This window comes from Panthera onca, chromosome B1, assembly GCF_046562875.1.
Source record: "Panthera onca isolate mPanOnc1 chromosome B1, mPanOnc1 haplotype 2, whole genome shotgun sequence".
Classification (NCBI taxonomy): Eukaryota; Metazoa; Chordata; class Mammalia; order Carnivora; family Felidae; genus Panthera; species Panthera onca.
This window is the reverse complement of record NC_138342.1, coordinates 1,318,767-1,336,314: the sequence shown is the minus strand read 5'-3', so window position 1 is coordinate 1,336,314 and position 17,548 is coordinate 1,318,767. Positions and strand designations below refer to the sequence as shown.

The 17,548-nt window shown below is 46.3% G+C and overlaps 1 protein-coding gene across 1 annotated transcript in view; it reads left to right on the top strand.

Moving 5' to 3' along the window:
• The window catches only part of POLN (DNA polymerase nu), a 130,955-nt gene that overhangs the window by 71,874 nt on the left and 41,533 nt on the right, over positions 1 to 17,548 (top strand). The window contains 1 exon segment of the mRNA XM_081795420.1: positions 6,192 to 6,218. Within this exon segment, the coding sequence (XP_081651546.1) occupies positions 6,192 to 6,218 (27 nt within the window).

The window sequence follows — 17,548 nt, the reverse complement described above, 5'->3', positions numbered from 1 at the left end:
TTCAAAACTAAGAGGCTTTTAATATTTGCATGATGGTCGCTTCTAATTCCCCACCAGTGGTAATAAAGCAGTGCTTGTGACTTATACTATAATTAGTTGCTGTGGAAATGACTTTTATGTTCCAAACAGAGGACTAGAATAGCACATGGTAAAAAGCTGCAAGATCAAATCTACTCTTAAAAATGTTTGTTTCATGCAAATGTCCTATTGTTTGAAACTCAGAGAGCAAATGGGCAAGTTGATATTATATTCTGGAATATTTAGTAACATTTTCAAAGACTAACAATTTCCTTGAAAAACCTTTTATCAAATATATATATTACACATAAAATGGAGACTGGGAACAAATCTTAGAAATCCTCTATAAAGCTGCAATTTGATCAATCAGAGCCAGAGAGCCTGAGAGCTGGAACCTGCCCATGGAGTCACATCGGAGCGAGGTCAGACCTTAGAGCTGCTGCGGCCAGCTTCAGCATTTTCAAATGCTCATGGAAGACACAGCCGTTCTGAACTGCGGGTCCAAGATAGGCCCTGCATCGCTCAGCATGGAGCCTGCTTAAGATTCTCTCTCTCTCCCTCTGCCTCTCTCCAGCTCACGCTTGTTCTCTTAAACTAACAGAGACAATATAATTTAAAATCACTCCAAAGATAATGGAGTACTATCCGTAGCATCCAAAGATAAGAAAAACTTAAGTACTCAGCTAACAAAGTATGTACAGGAGCCACGTGTCTGAGATTTCACCGTGCCAGTGAGAGAAGTCCAAGAGGACCTAGCAAGTGGGGAGACACCCTGTGCGTGGAACGGAAGACCCAACATGGTAAATGTCTGGTTCACGTATAGGAAGATGCCACAGTACAGTAATCATTACACATTTGCCCAGTTAGGTGGTTTCCTAAAAGCTTTACAAAATGTAGGTAAAAGTTTTCCTTTTTGGCTATGCATTCAGCTCAACATTTTCAGAGTGAAACTTAAAAAAGAATTTTTCACTGCAGAATATATTAGTTTTTCTTCTTAAGATTTTTTGGGGCGCTCTTTTGAGATAGTCTCTCATAAGGTGAGTGTGGTAGATAGTATTGCAGGCCGCTTCCCTTCTCTGGGGGAAGGTGGTGCTTCGTTACCCAGCAGATGACAGACTTGGGCCTGTGACTTTCTCTAGCTAATAAAATGTAAGCAAAAGTGACCTGTGTTGCTCCTAAGCTAAGGCTTTAATAAAGTGCACATGCCTCCTCTTGTTTTCTTTTGTCTCTGTCACCATAGCTGGCAACATTGACAGAGGCTTCTCCATCACCCTGCATTATACACGGTGGACCGGCCTGGAAGGAAGACGTAGTGAGACCGAAAGATAAACTATTCTTGCTGTAGGCTGTAAGATTTTGGAGTAATTTATAATGGCAGCATCACTTGGTCTAATAGTATCTATAGGACTTGGCGCCAGAGTAAGAGGTTGTATAAGGAATCCTAAATCATGTAGCACTGGCTTCACAGGGAGGTGGCAGGCAGTGAGGAGTCATCTACTGGAGGCTGGAGGACGGCATTTGGTAAATGGCATAACATTTGGTGAAATTGTCTTTTGTGATAATTTGTGAGGCAAATAACATCTAATTACCTGAGGCTTTAGGCCGAGTGGCCAACAGAACTAAAACGTGCTCTGGTCACTTTTGCTGCATGCAACAAGGTGTTTAAGAAACAAGAGAATTGGCCAGTGTACAAGGAGGCATGAAAGGGAATAGAGATTCCAGAAAATTGGAGTCTTGGGCATTTGAATACAGAAATGATTCTCCTCTCCAACCAGTGAGAGATTAATCTGAAAAGGGCTTTGAGCAACAAAGGCCAATTAAAACACCGCCTTTAACAAATGAAAGATGTGGCCTTAATGCCTACTGTTAACATCTCTGAGAGAATCAAGATGGCACCCATAAGGTTTTAGTTAGACCACATAACTCCAAAAAAAAAAAAAAAAAAAAAAAAGAGACTAGCAGTGGCTTTCCCACAAACTCCTGGTAAAGCCAAGGTACCTGCAGTAAAGTCTAGAGAGAGGATACATCTCCAAATGAATTATGAGTGGGTCTGTTGGCACATGGAACTGAACAAAGTCAAACAGAACTGATTATGTTTCTGAAAGTTGTACTTCCCCGAGGACCACCAGTCAGGAGTAAAAAGAGGTGGTGATGGTTTGAGATTTAAACCTGCGGGCCCCACATCTTCTATGGGAAGCAACAGTCTGGGATATACGCTCATCCCCCTGGGAAAGAAAATTTCTCAGTGCCCTCTTACATGTAGCCAAGAAATATAACAGAAAAGGAAATCCCAGGAAGTGGATAAAAGGACACACAGAACAATGAACTAGGAATACATTCCCAGGGAACAGATTCAGGGTCTAATTGAGGACCCTCTTCCACTCCCAGAGAAGGGCAGCACCTGCCCAATGACAATGCTGTGACTGCTGTGCATTTCACACTCCCCCCTCATCCAGATGGGTGTACTTATTGTGGTCACCCTGCCCTTCCCGGCTGTGGCACATCACACACCTGGTGGGACAGGTAGCCCATCAGCCTGCAGAGCAAGAGGAGCCACGTAAGACCTGATCTGAAGATGATCACAAAAACCCTGATGCCCTGTCAGATGGGACTTTGAACGGTCACCCTTGGCAACAGGGAAGAGAGCAAATATGTCTGACCAGGAGGGTGGACTGCGGTACAATGTATTATTGTTCAAAACTATTTGTCTTCCTCCCGAGAGGGAGAGTATGCTTCCTTGCCCGTGGACTCAGTCTTGGCTACTGACTTGCTTCAGCCAGTGGCGTGGGAATGGAAATGATGTTGTGTTTGTCACCAATGGGTATAAATCTTCAGAGCCAACACGTGGTTCTCCATATTCTCTTCTTCCTCTGCCACGAGAGCCACCGCTGTGCCTGATATGGGCTGGGATATACTCCTGACTCACAGGATGTGGATCACATGGGGCAGAGCCTCTCCTGACCCACGATGGACATACTACACAAACAGAACTAGCCCTTGTCTGTGGAGGCCTCTGAACATAGCTTGGCCCGTGCTCGCCACACAGCCCAGGTGCAACCATTTGTTTTGCCATGATTTAGGCATGCCTCCGTTAAAGATGAAATTACATCTCAATTCTGTCAGCTTCATTAATGAGTTTATACTAGGCATCAGTAATCTCTGAGTAAGCAGACTAGTGTCACAGAGAATTATATGCGTGTTCCAGACACTCCGGACCTACTTTCCATGACCACCTGAGATTTTCTGTGCCTGGAAGGCCAAGAACAACTTTGGGGTCTCTGTTGGGTTGCCACTAACAGTGCTGAAGAACCTCTTGCAACCTTGTGGTTTAGGGTCTTGGGTCACACTGCCACATAATGGAGGAGCCAGGTTTATAGGCCACGTCCCCTTAAGAGTTAGCATGACCTCTGCACCTTCCTCCTGATGCATACCTCATCCTATACTGATTGGATGTCCTAACATGTGCCTATCTTAGTGGGGCTATTTTTTAGGTTGTAGTTCATGAGAACATTAAAGGATGAATTTTTAGTTAAGATGTAAACAACAAAACAAAAACAAAAAAACACAAGAGACTATTGCTCTAACCCTAACAATAAAACCAAGATAAATAAATTACAACATCAGTTTTTCTAAATTTACCAGAGAGCTGAGGATACAACTAAGTGAACAGAGCTCCAGACAGTGATGAGCCCTTCACAGAAAAGAAGAAACCCATTGCTTCTCCCATCGCTGGTGGAGTGGCAGTGGAGGAGGACTGTCTTACAGCAGGGAGGAAGAGATCAGCTGAGCTTAATTAGTTGTGGGCTGGTGTGACAGAGTTCTAAAGAGCCTCAGCTCCAGATCCTATCACTTATCAACTCTTTTCCATGAGTCTTTACAGAGCGTCCAGGGGCAGATATCAAAGTTGGGCAGGCAGGGCAACTGAAAGGAGTCAATCCACGGTGTCCCAGACCTACAGCTGCCAAGGGCTAGGTCAGGGAAGAATACTGAGAGAGCCCACCACCCCTGGCAGGCATTCTGGTACAGGAGAGCTCCCCTGCAGTGTAGAAAGCTGGGCTGAGACTCGAGACAAAGCAAAGCTCCCAGCAACCCAAAAAGCTGGAGGCTGGTTTGTAACACAGAGAAAGGTCACCTATGGTCTGAAACACTGACGGTGTACCTGTAAAGCCCAAAGAAATACTGGCAATTGTGCCAGTTCTCAGACTCCAGACCCCATAGAAGGGACATTTCTAATCCCACTTTCAAGACGTTTCAAGCCAATAGTGAACCGAAGTTTCAATAAAACCCAGACCCAGCCCAACCCACAGATCAAATTGACTTTGCTCTCAGCTCTAGTGACCTGATGTAAAAATTGGTGTGTCCTTTTCAGGAAGTAAATATTTGCTTCAGTCTCTACTGTCCTTGTATGTAAAATGTCTAGCAAATAATAAAAATTTTTAAGAGCTAAGAAGTAAAGGGGCACCTGGGTGGCTCAGTCAGTTAAGTGTCTGACTCTTGATTTTGGCTCAGGTCATGATCTCATGATTGTGAGATCAAGCCCCATGTCAGGCACTGCACCGAGCATAGGACCTTCTTAAGACTCTCCCTCTCTACCTCTGTCCCTCTCTCCCGCTTGCACATGCGCTCTCTCTCTCTCTAATAAAAAAAAAAATTCTTTAAATGCCAAAGTATCTAAATGAAGAAGTAGACAATATGTGTTAAGAGATTTTTCAATAGAAATGTGAAAACTATAGAAAGGACTCAAATAGTATTGTAAAAGATGAAAAAGACAACATCAAAACCGAGAATCCATCAGATAGCTTCAGAGCAGACTGGACCCAGCATAGGAAAGAATCATCAACTTGAAGACAGGCCGGTAGGAAGTGTCCCAAATGAAATACAAAGAGGAAAAAAGTGAAAACCACCCAACCAACCAGAGAATCCAAGCTATGTGGGACAATATGTTTTAGCCTGTGTACATTTGGTATCTCACAAGGAGGACAGAGAGAGAATGGAGTAAAAAGTTTTTGAAGGTAACATTTTCCAAAATTGATTGAAGATATCAATCTGCATATCCAGAAAGCTCAACAAATCCCTAATAAGTTAAACAAAAAGAGAACTACACATTAGGCACATTAAAGCCAAACTCCCAAAGATAAAGAGAAAACCTTGAAAGCCGCAGAGGAAGAAACAGGATACACAAAGATCAGTACGAATTACGGCTGACTTTTCCCAGAAACAGCGGAGCCCAGAAGACGATGGAATAACATCCTTGCCGTGCTGAAAATGTCCATCTAGATTTCCGTATCCAGAAAAACATCTTCCAAAAAGCGAGGCAAAATAAAGACCATTTCAGATTTACAGACTCTGAACCAATGTGTCTCCGTAGACCTGCACTGTTTGAAATGCCAGAAGCCGCTCTTCAGGGTGAAGAGAAAGGAGGCCACATGGGCCAGGAGCCCAGGCAGGAGGAAGACCACCCGTGACAGTGAGGGTAGATATAAAAATATGCTTCACTTCGTTTTGCCTCGTTTATTTTGTTTGTCTTATGTAGTTCTAGATCCAATTTATATGTGGTTTTGAATTCTTGGAAAGTCTCTTAACAGTTTTTTTAAGTTTACAACATAGAAGGAGGATATAAGACATAAAAAGTACAATGGGCAGGACGGGGCGCACACAGAACTGTGCTGGTACCAGGGCCTGACACCACCCGTGCACCGGAGTAGTAGAGAAAGGCAGTACGACACCTGCTAGAATTTCTAGGGCAGGGCAGCCTCTAAAGCAATACCTAGGAGTCCATGCAGGAGACAGAATGCGCTGTTCAAAAACATGTGACCCGCCCAGAGGAATTCAAGAAAGACCGGCAGAGTACAAAATGCCAATGGAAATAAAACTAAAATACCAAGATGGGACGTTTCAACTGCAAAACAAAGAGCATTCCTGGAAATAAAGAGGGACATTTTGGGATGATAAAAGACAAATTCATCAAGAAGATATAACCATCCTAAACCTCTTTTTGGGTACCCAAAAAGAGAACTTTAAAATGCTTATAGCAAAAACTGACAGAACTGAAAAGAGAAATACATTGTACATTTTATTTATTCAGTCACTGAAACAGTCATTGCTTTTCCCAAAGGGAAATTTATTTCTAAATGAAGTTCAGTAAATATGCAATTAAGATGTCATATTATTACTCTTTTATGATACAGTTTATGGAATTGGTTTCGAGATACACGGACTGTTAAACATTTGATTACCACACAGTATTATTTCTTCCTGGATTCTGTGTAGTGCTTCCATAAGAAAGTCCTGCTGTAACAATTAATGAAAGCAAAGGACCCCTCTCAAATGATTAGTTCTGTTTTCTTTTTTCTGACCCAGGCATTGGGTAAATGGTATTGTCTGATCTTCCAGCCCCTTCTGTTCAGAGGTTGATTGGTTCTCTGGCACAATTCCTTCCAATATTCCTACAGGCATTGGCAGTTTTTAAATAATTCAGTGTTTTATCGGCCCTCAAAACTTCCCAATGTTACACATCCTCAAAAACATCACTGTAGTGACGTAGATTAATAAGCACGGCAAGATAGCCATGTCCTGTTGACGAGCAGAATCATCTCTTTCAGTGGGAACAGGTTATTAAATACTTCTTCTTGTCAAAGAGTAAAGTGGCTCTGCGTGCCTGATGACCATGGTCATTTTCACTGCTTTCCCCTTGAGGCTGAAGACTAGTGCTGGATACAGAGGGGGCACCGCTGGCAGAAGGGTAAATGTCAGCCACAAAACTCTGGCCCCACCAGGGGCATCTCTGCTCCAGAGTGTGGGCAACACACAGAGAGTCACAAGACATGCCTTACAGGGGGAAACCTAGGAGGGAAGAATTAGGATAATGCTACCTTAAGAGTATTCTTAAACTTTCATGGATTTCAATACATGTAATGCAATGAATAGTTTATTCCAGAGCTAGAGATTTGGAAGAAACATTGGCAGAACTTACTTTTGTTCCGACTACCTGTGCGTGCGTGCCCTCCCTTCTGTCCCTCTTTCTTCCCTGCTTCTGTCCCTTTGACAACAAGAATAACACGGAGTCTTACTGTTTGCCTTGTATTGTTTTAAAGACATCTCATTTAATACCAGCAAAAGCCTGTGATCATATTATTCCCCCATCTTTTGGATAAACTGAGACCAAGGTGGTTTAAGGAACTCGGACAAGGTCACACAGTTGCCGCCTAAGCACCGTGATCCATGTCTAGAGAGTTCAATTCTAGAGCCGTGGCTTTTAACCCTTCGGGTTTTAGGAAGTAAATGCCCACCTCCTCTTCCTGAGCCTTGTACTGGTGGGGCCTCTATTGTGATTTTCAGTTAAAGAGGAGACCATTTGCAGAGATGTGGCAGGGCGAAGCGCTGTGCACCAGCCCCAGTGGACGGGCTTGGAGGAGCGGGTCCCGGATCTAGGCAGTCTTCCTGGAGGCAGAGACGGACTCTGCAAGGTCACAGATGCAGTCAGGGCCGCAGCTCCCCCAAGAGGAGCAGGAACACTCACTTCTCACCTTCTGAGATCTGCCAGGGTGAAGCTAGGGGATGCTGGAGTCCAATCCCTCAGGACGCAGGGCAGCACGGGGATTCAGGGAGGTAGAAATGGGAAATGCCACGCAGAAACCCATGGAGAAGGACATCAGGAGAACGGCGTTGTTCTGATGAAGCCAGAGTGGAGGGCATGGCTTGCAGTGTGGTCAGACGGACCGGACCCCCCTGTCTGCTCCTAAATTGGACCTAGCCCCATACTGGAGAAGTTGCCCTGCATCTGAGCTGGAGCTGAGCAGGCTTGTTGCTTTTGAACTCAGAAGTCAGCTAAGTCATCTCCTTCTGGGACAAGAGAGCAGGTGCACCGGGGACCCTGCACCTTCTGCCTCTGGGTGAAAGTATTCCTGATGCTTTTCCAGGGCCCCTTCCCATCATCCACGTGTACCCAGGATGCCCTCCTCCCTTCCCTCGGTCCACCTGGGCTCCAGGTGCAGCTGTGCCTTTGGCTACAAGTATGATCTGAGATTTTTTCATTTATAAAATGGGACTAAGGACGCCTACCTTCCAAGATGATCCCATTCATCCACTCAACAAATACGTGAACATCAATCATGTTGATACAGCCATGAAGACAGGCCATCAGTGGGGAAGATGGACCTTATGCAACGCAACTGAATATTTCATCACATTTTTAGAAGATCATAAAGGAGAAGTACAGGTTGCAGAGAGGGCATTGAGCAGTGCCCTGTCCTAGCCTGTGGTCAGGAAGGCTTCCATGAAGCTCTCAGGCAAGAAAACGTACAGCAGGGAAGGGAGGGTGGCGACACGTCAGACGGAGTGAAGGCACCAGGCCCTGGAGTGCAGAGCATCTCAAGGCTGTCAGAGGTGAGGCCCAGGTGCCCGGAGTGGGGGAGCCTCAGGACACGGTGGGGTAGCTGTGCCAGGGTGCCCCTCAGTGCCGAGCTCCAGTCCAGCCACTCCAGTCCTTGGTGGCAGTCTGTCTGCAGTCCGCACCGGGGCCCCGTCCCTCCAGGGGCCGGCCTGCACCCCCCTTCTCCTTCCCACACCCCGGTCCCAGCCAGGCCTTGGGTGCCTCAGGGCCTCTTCCCTCTGTGACCTCAGCTCAGGCCTTTTTTCCTGCCCACACCCACTGTTATAATAACTTCCACCTTATCTCGCTGGGATGCGGCCTCACCATGTGACCCCTCTGGGCCTTCTCTGGCTGACGACACTCACCAGCCACAAGCCAGCGAACCTCAGCCAGCACCCCCGCCCCCCTGCCGGGCGAGCCAGGAACAAGACAGCTGCAGTTGCTGCTACCGTCCCCGATTGATCTGGTTGAGGTTGTGCAGTGAGAAGCATCACAACTGGAGAGAAGAAGGCAAAGGACTGTTCTGTGAAGACGGCATGGTTGCCTGCCTCAGAAGCCCTCCACTCCAGGGCCTGGAGACGACCAGGCACAAGTGGACGCCAGGAGCAGCTTCCCGGTAGACAGCAACCGGCTACAAAATGCCGGATGGAGGAACAGGTGCAGTGGGAAAGATGCGACTAGCATAAGCCTAACAAAAAAAAAAAAAAAATGTGCAAGATCTGGATAAAAGAATAAAATGAAAATAGAAAAGAAAATAGGAAATCTCAGTTTTATAAAGATGTCTTCGTGGAAGATAAATTGCACCTTTAAAAAAAATGAAAAAAAAAAAAAGTCTTCTCTGTGCATTCATGCACGACATAGAGAAGTGTCCTAGTAAATACACCATAGGATTTTTTTAGGAACTAGACAAAGTCACTTGCAGTTTATAATGTAAAAATAATCCATAATAACCGTGAAAAAAAACTAAAGATGAGCAGTAAGGAAGATCCAGTCCTAGCAGATATTAAAGTATGTCATAAAGCCACAGTTACTAAAACATTATGGTATGAGTACAAAATGGAATAGATCAATAGAAAAAATGCAGTCCAGAGATAGAGACCCGCATATAGATATAAATTAATCTATGATAAAAGAGCTACTAATTTAAATGAAAAACGGGCTCTTGAATGATCTGTTCTGTAATCCTCTGACAAAGCCGCGGGTTTTAGCTGGCCAGTGCTGGGTGTCCTGGCAGAGGACGACCATGGTCTTCTTCTCATTCAGCAGTCGAGCCTTGTGTCTACTGGGCTGGCAACACAGACACGCCTATGTCTGCATCATTGCCGGCAAAACAAATGCCACACGAGACGACCTATGGCAATTACAGGGCCCTTGGAGACGACCCGACAGGCCATGCGTAGGAAGCCTGGGAGCCTTGCGAGCGCCCTGGGAAGACTGGGAGCGACGGTGGAGGGAAGGATATTCGCGCCGGTTTTCACCTGCACCGGAGGCCAGGGGTGTATTCGCGTGGAGCTCCTCATTTAAGATGTTTTCAAACTGGGTCTTGAAGGATGTTTCTTCCTCCACAGCTGCAGGGCAGAAGGAGCATCTGCATCATTTATTTCTTAGACTCCTTTTTTTTTTTTTTTTAATTTTTTTAACGTTAATTTATTTTTGAGACAGAGAGAGACAGAGCATGAACGGGGGAGGGTCAGAGAGAGAGGGAGACACAGAATCTGAAACGGGCTCCAGGCTCTGAGCAGTCAGCACAGAGCCCGACGCGGGGCTCGAACTCACGGACCGCGAGATCGTGACCTGAGCTGAAGTTGGACGCTTAACTGACTGAGCCACCCAGGCGCCCCTTTTTGTTAAATTACAAAGACTTGCATTTTTAAGGCCAGACTCTGGAGTTTCTTTAGTTAGCATCATAAACTAAGGCAGATGCACCAAGATGACTTCGGCTGAAGAAATGAAGCCTGCGGAGGACTTTGTGCAGCCAGAGTGAGCTGTGCCGCCACCACGCGCTTTCTTCCAGGCGCTCCCCGGAGCCCAGGACCGAGCGCACCGCCAGGTTCGGAGGTCGGAGAGTTGTCTCAGAACCAGCTTTGGGGACGTGGGGGGCCTGGAACTCGGGTTTTCTGGGGCCCTGGCGACCCACAAACGTGGTTGTCTGTCCGCAGTTCAGACTGAGGCCGGGAACGTTTGCTCAGAGCCCCTAGTTCAGTGAGCAGAGGCTCTCGGCCTACAGACCTCTCTTCACGACATCAGGCCCTTGGGCACAGCACACCAGGGACACGCCCAGAGACAGGGGTCGCTTGTGTAGGGTCATCTGTTTTTTCGAGAATCCACTTTCCTCCTCCTCCTCCTCCTCCTCCTCCTCCTCCTCCTCCTCCTCCTCCTCCTCCGTCTGGGGCGGGGTGTAGATGCCTGTCCAGACTCACACTAAATGTATCTGGGGGGTGGGTGATGGGTGGGGAGTCAGAGAGAAGGCGCTCGGCCATTCTATACATAACGCTGAATTCACACCCCTGCGTTCAGCCCCACTTCTCCCCTGCCCTGGGCTGTCCCTCCCTATCTTTATGAACACGCGGAACTGAAATCCCTTACTGAAGCCCCTCTCCTGTTCTCTTCTTTCTTGTAGATTTATTTTAATTCCTTTGCTTTATTTTAGTGGAACCTCAGGAGGGAGCAGAGATGTGTACGACTAATCGGCCATGTTTAACTAGAAGCCAAGGACTGGCTTTTGCTGTGGCTGCTGAGCAGAGAGCAGGCTCTAGGGCAGAGGGGTCATGGCGTCCTCTGGGTGAGGGTGACGGGCCAGAGTCAGGGAGAGGTGGCCGAGCTGCAGGGATGAATTGACAAGGTTTAGGATCTGGGGAAGTGGGGTGAGTCCGGCCCGAGCGGATGGTGAGGGGCAGCCAGAAGAGGGTGCAGCAGGAGGAAACAAGAGCCCAGCCCTGAGCCTGTGGAACCTGAAAGTCTCCGGCACACCCATGGTGGGGGGTGGGGGGGGGGGGGGGGATGCCAAGCAGGTGAGCTCAGGAGACTGAGCCCGGAAAGGGCAAGGACATGGCAGGTTCTCAGGAGACGATAGCTGTTTTCACTGCCCTTGGGAGGGAGGTGACGGTGCGCGTGTGTGCGAGTGCCCTGCTTGTGCACATTTCCGACCCTGCCTCCCTGGAAGCCCCGGCACGCCCCTCCCCTGAGTGGGCGTGAGCGTGTGGAGGGGCGCGGGGGCAAGGAGGAGGGCTGGGGTGCAGGTCGGGTGGGAGCTGTGCGAATGGGCGGCCCTGGTCCGCGAGCTGAGGACCCCATCTGCCACCAGGGCCCTGCTTCCTCCCGCGGCCTCACAGGCGACTGGACCGCCCCATGTGGCCCGACCAGGGCCGCTCTGGCCGAATGGCTAGGATCAGGGTCGGGGGCGGCACGGGCCTCTGTCCAGAGAGTTTTAATTCTTTGCTAAGGGCTCCAGGAGTGGTTTCTAGAGGAAGTTTGAAAAAAGAGCTTAAGGACGGATCTTGACTTCAGCTTTCCTGCGAGAAAAGTGACCTCCATACATACGTCACTGGTGGCGAAAACGGGGCAGCCGCTGTGGACAACGGTCCGGCAGCTCCTCAGAAGAGTTACTCGTGAAGTTACCGTGTGATCTAGCAGTTCTGTTCCTAGGTCTCCACCCCAGAGAAACGAGAGTATCTGTCCGTGTGGGAACTTCCAGGTGCGTGTTTACAGCAGCCTCACACACAGTGGCCAGAGGGTGGAAACACCCAAATGCCCATCGCCAGAGCAGGTAAACCGTGGTGGTCCGTCCAGCAGGGTATCACTCAGGGTGACGTCCTGACACAGGTCGCTGCTTGGATGGACCTCAAGAGCACCACGCCGAGCGAAAGAAGCCCGTCACGGAGGACCACGCAGTGCATGATTCCGTCTACGTGTGCGAACTATCCAGAACGGGCAAGTGTGCAGAAACAGAAGTAGATTACTGGCGGCCAGGGGTTGGGGCATGCAGGAAAGGGAGAGTGACTGATTCCAGGGATGGGGTTTCTTTCTGGAGTGACGCGCGTGTTCTGGAATTAGACAGTAGGCATGGTTGACCGGGCATGTATGAACTGTAGTAAAAACCACTGAAGTTTGTACCTAAAAAGGGTGAAATTTATGGCATGTAACATATCTCAATAGTAAAAAAAAAAAAAAAAAAAAAAAAAAAAGCTAAAAGAATTACTCTCCCTAACAATTTTATAGTTAAAGTTAAAATGACCGAGGCGCCTGGGTGGTTCAGTCAGTTAAGCATCTGACTGTCGATTTCGGCTCAGGTCACAATCTGATGAGATCACACCCTGCACCTTGTGACTCTCTCTCTCCCTCTCTCCCTGCCCCTCAACATTTTTGTTAAAAAGTTAAAAAATGAATGGAAATATGGGTATACAGTTTGGGATGATAAAAGGGTTCTTGAGAATGAATTGTACTGATATGATGGTTACACAACGACGTAAATGTACTCAGTGCTACTGAATTCTACACTTAGGCATGGTTATAATGATTCATTTTAAGTTACGTATATTTTACAAAAAAAAAAAAAAAAAAAAAACCACTAAGGGAAATATACTTAAACGTGTGCCTCCGTCGCTCTTTGTGAGGACATGAGAAATCCCACGCTCTTTGTCTACAGATGCACTGGCTCTGTGCATCCAAGCGTATCCAGGGCCTGGAGTGGATGGCCTGGCCCTGCCCCTGCCCGAGGCTGCTGCCGCCTGCCTGCACCAGGTTCTCTCCAAGGTCAAACTGGTTCTCTGCCTCCCTTGTGGGCCCCCTCCCTGGAAAGTGTGTCCCAAGACCCATCCATGGGCTGGGGCTTTGGGCCAGCATGGAGACCCCCAGGAAGTCCAGCTCTGGCCGAGGCTCTGTCTCTGCTTCCAGGGGCTCGATGGCAGGTTCCCCCCTTGGTCCCCTCTGAGGCAGCTGCCCCACTGCGTGCTCTAGCCGTTTCCCTCTGTCTTTGTCATCAGCAAGTATCGTCAGACTTCATCTTGGCCAGGTGATCCTTATTTGCATTTTACAGGATTAATTTAACTAGCCATTCTCATTTCCACTTCTAGAAATTATCTGTTAATATCCTCTGCCCAGTCTTCTATTATTTTAATTTGAGAGAGAGAGAGAGCGTGCACAAGCGTGGGAGAAGGGCAGAGAGAAAGGGAGAGAGAAAATCCCAAGCACGCTCCACATTCAGCACAGCCCAACACGGGACTTTGTCTCGCGAACCATGAGATCATGACCTGAGCCGAAATCAAGATTTGGATGCTCAGCCGACTGAGCCACCCAGGGGCCCCCAGTTTTCTATTTTTTCTTAATGACTTGTAGAGGTTCTTTACATATTCTGGGCATTACCTTATTTCTTCTTTATGTGCCCAGTGTATAGTTTTTAATTGTCTCTTGAAATGTTCATGATGCTTTTTATCTCACAGGAGTTTAAGGTTATGATGTAGGCTACTTTGTCACTCATTTCTTGTGGTGGTAGTGTGTGAGTCTTTGCATTAATACTCTCCGATTTGTGGAAACCTGTGTTCTCCTTTGTTTTCTGTCACTGTACTTAAGATTTGCTTTTTTTTTCTTTTCATGTTTTGGCTTTTATCCATCCGGGCTCTGACTCTGTTATTTTTTGATGCGTAAAAGCAAAGGTCTAATTTGATTTTTTCCAACATGGCAAGCTGGTAGTCCGAGCGCAGTGTCTGGGAATGTCTGCACCGTGCCTGTAGCTTTACCTCTGTGGAACGCCAAGGCCCGTGAGCCATGGCCCTGCCCCTGTCGTATGCCGCCGAGGCCCATGAGCCACAGGTAACCGTCTAGGCTTTCCCTTCCGCTCCCCACAAATGTTTATCCCTCCACAACATCTTGTTTCATGTTATTTGTCTGTATTTTTGTGTATGATGTGAAGTAGGCATTTAACTATAATTTCCCTACAAAGATTTGGAATGCCACATCAAAGACTGTTTGGAGCTTTCTGTTTTCTTCTGACTTCTGTTTCTACATCCGTGTCAGTGTGACCTTTCGTGCCCAGCACAACCCGTGTCTCCTCATTGCCCACTCTCATTAACATCCTCTCGACTATTCTCATTTGAGCTGTTCTTCAGGTGAACTTTAGAATCATATTATAAAGTTTTCACCCCCAAATCCCACTGGTACTTGCATGTCCTTGCACATAAGCTCAGCATGAGAGGTTGACATCTGTCCCTGTCTCACCTCCTGTCCTGGAGGGTGGCCCGTCTTCCATGTATCCTTCCTCCCTTCCTTCATAAAGATCTGGCACATTTCTTCTCAAAATTATCAGCAGGTATTTGGGGTTTTTTTATTGCTATTGTGAGTGTAGCCCTTTCATTATATCTTCTGTCACGTCGCTGGTAAGAAAGTAACCAGTTCTTTAGTATTTACTGTGGGGTGGTTTTTAAGACCTAATTTTTCTTCAGAATTTTCATTAGTTAGGACAAATTTAAATACCAAATATCAAAAATAATGAGAACCAAATAGCCATAAGCCCACTAGACTGCCTCTGGGTTTTTTCCCACCTGTTTATCTACAGTTATGATTCAAATGTAAGCTATTTTGTAACCTGCAACAATTATTTATTTCTTAAATAAGTTTTTGGTTTTAGATTTACATAAAAGCAGCAAAGATAGTACAAAGAGCTCCCATATATCCCATGCCTCGCTCCCGCTATTATGGGTCACAATTAATGAATCCAATATTGATATGTTATTATCAACTAAAGTGCATACATTATTCAGACTTCCTTGTTTTTTCCCTAACGCCCACCTTCCATTCCGGGGCCCCCTCCAGGACACCCCATGACACCTAGTGGTCCTGTCTCCCTAGGCTCCCCTAGAATGTGGCAGTTCTCAGACGTCTGGCTGTTGATGACCTTGATGTGTGTGAAGAGTGCTGGTCAGGTGTTTCTAGAGTGTTTCTCAGGATTCGTCCAATGTTTTTCCTGTGATTAGACTGAGGTCATGGTTTTGGGGGAGGGTGACCACAGAGGTGAAGCGTCCTTCTCATCACATCACCTCAGGAGTACGTGCTGTGAATGTACTGTGACGTTGACCATGGTCTCCCGGCCAAGGTGGTGTTTCTCGGGGTTCTCGACTGTCAAGTTCTTTTATCCCTTTTTCACACTGTACCTTTGAAAGCAAGTCACTAATCACAGTCCACACAGAGTTGGGGGCTGTGCTTCATCTTAAGGACAGAGTTATCTGGGGCGCCTGGGTGGCTCAGTCGGTTGAGCGTCCGACTTCAGCTCAGGTCACGATCTCGCGGTCCGTGAGTTTGAGTCCCGCATCAGGCTCTGGGCTGATGGCTCAGAGCCTGGAGCCTGCTTCCGATTCTGTGTCTCCCTCTCTCTCTGCCCCTCCCCCATTCATGCTCCGTCTCTCTCTGTCTCAAAAATAAATAAACATTAAAAAAAAATTTTTTTTAAAAAGGACAGAGTTATCCGCATAAATTATTTAGAATTCTTGTGCACAGGCAATCTATCTCTTCTCCCTTATTTATTTATCCAGTCATTTACTGTATCAGTGGACTCGTGGATATTTATTTTACTTGGGGTTATAACTCAGCTACTTTATTTTCATTCTTGAATTGTTCCAGCCTCGGCCATTGGGAGCTCTTTCAGTTGGTTCCTGTGTCCCTTTGACTTAACCGTGTGTGTGTGTGTGTGTGTGTGTGTGTGTGTGTGTGTGTTTATAACTTCCTCACTCTCTGGCACGAGACGCTCCAGGCTCATCTTGCCTGTTTCCTGCCCCAGTCCTAGAATGAGCCATTTCTCAAGGAGCCTTGTTTGCTCTTATGGGAAAATGGTATTAGAAGCCAAGATCTGCGTGGAAGGCATTCTCTCTGCTACGATGGTGTCTTTGCTTCTAAGCCCTTTCAGCCAACAGAGCAAGGAGATGCATGTGTGTGTGTGCTAGCCTGTGTATACATACGTATCTAAAATATTTGTATGTTTCCCTCTGTGTGAAGCTAAACATGGTCCATCACCACACAGATCATTCCAGCTCCTCTCCTTGCTTATCTATCTGGCATAAATTTAAATTTACCAAGACCTCTATGGCATATTTTCATTTAATTAAATATTCTTCTACAAAATTATTTTAAATAACCAGATGGAATTCTACTGAATGCATATATACTAATTTAAACAATTTCCCAAATGCCTTCAAAAAAGGTTATAATAATTTATTCTCCATGAGAAGTCTCTCGGAGTGCCCCTCACCCTTCACCCATGCCAACAGCACATATTTCAGTCTTGTTTAACTTTAGCAGTTTGGTGAGTGAAAAAGTCCCTTGATGCACTTAATTGCATTTGCCTAATTATCAGTGAAAGCTGAATTTTCATTTGCTCCTTGATCATTTCTTCCATGAATCACCTGCTCATATCATTTTCCCATTTATATCAAGATATTCTTTTTTTTTCTTATTACTCTTCAGGAGCTACTTCTATAATAAATTTATTAGCCCTTTGGCAATTACAAAACAAACATTTCTCCCAGTTTTTTATTGGCCCTTAATTATGTTAACTCTTTTTAATGTTCAAACATTTTTAATTTTATACTATTAGTCCTTGTAGTGCTTGTCTTTGATACTATCTTTTAAAAACTCTTTCCTGCTCCCAAGTCATATAAATAGTCACCTATGTTTTTCTGTCTCTTAGGACTTAATTTGCCATATTGAAATGTTTGATCCCTATGGAATTTACTTAGCTTATGGTGTTGAGTGGGGGTCTGCATTCATTTTGTAGCTTCAGGTCCTAAGGGTTGAGATGATCATTCTTGCAGTGAACAACACTGCCATCATCAGTCTTGGAAAGGCCCCTTGATAAGACTGTAAATAAAACAATATACTATCAAAAACCTCCATGTTAAAGAAAGGAAGAAAGAAAATTAAGAAATGTTTAGAAATTAACAATAAAAAACACAACGTGTGAACATTTGTGGGACGCAGCAAGAGGTACTGAGAGGGAAACTCAGGACTAAATACATTCATCAGAAAATAGAACTCATTAAAAACAGGTAGGTATTGGGGCGCCTGGGTGGCTCAGTCGGTTAAGCGTCCGACTTCGGCTCAGGTCACGATCTCGCGGTCCGTGAGTTCGAGCCCCGCGTCGGGCTCTGGGCTGATGGCCCAGAGCCTGGAGCT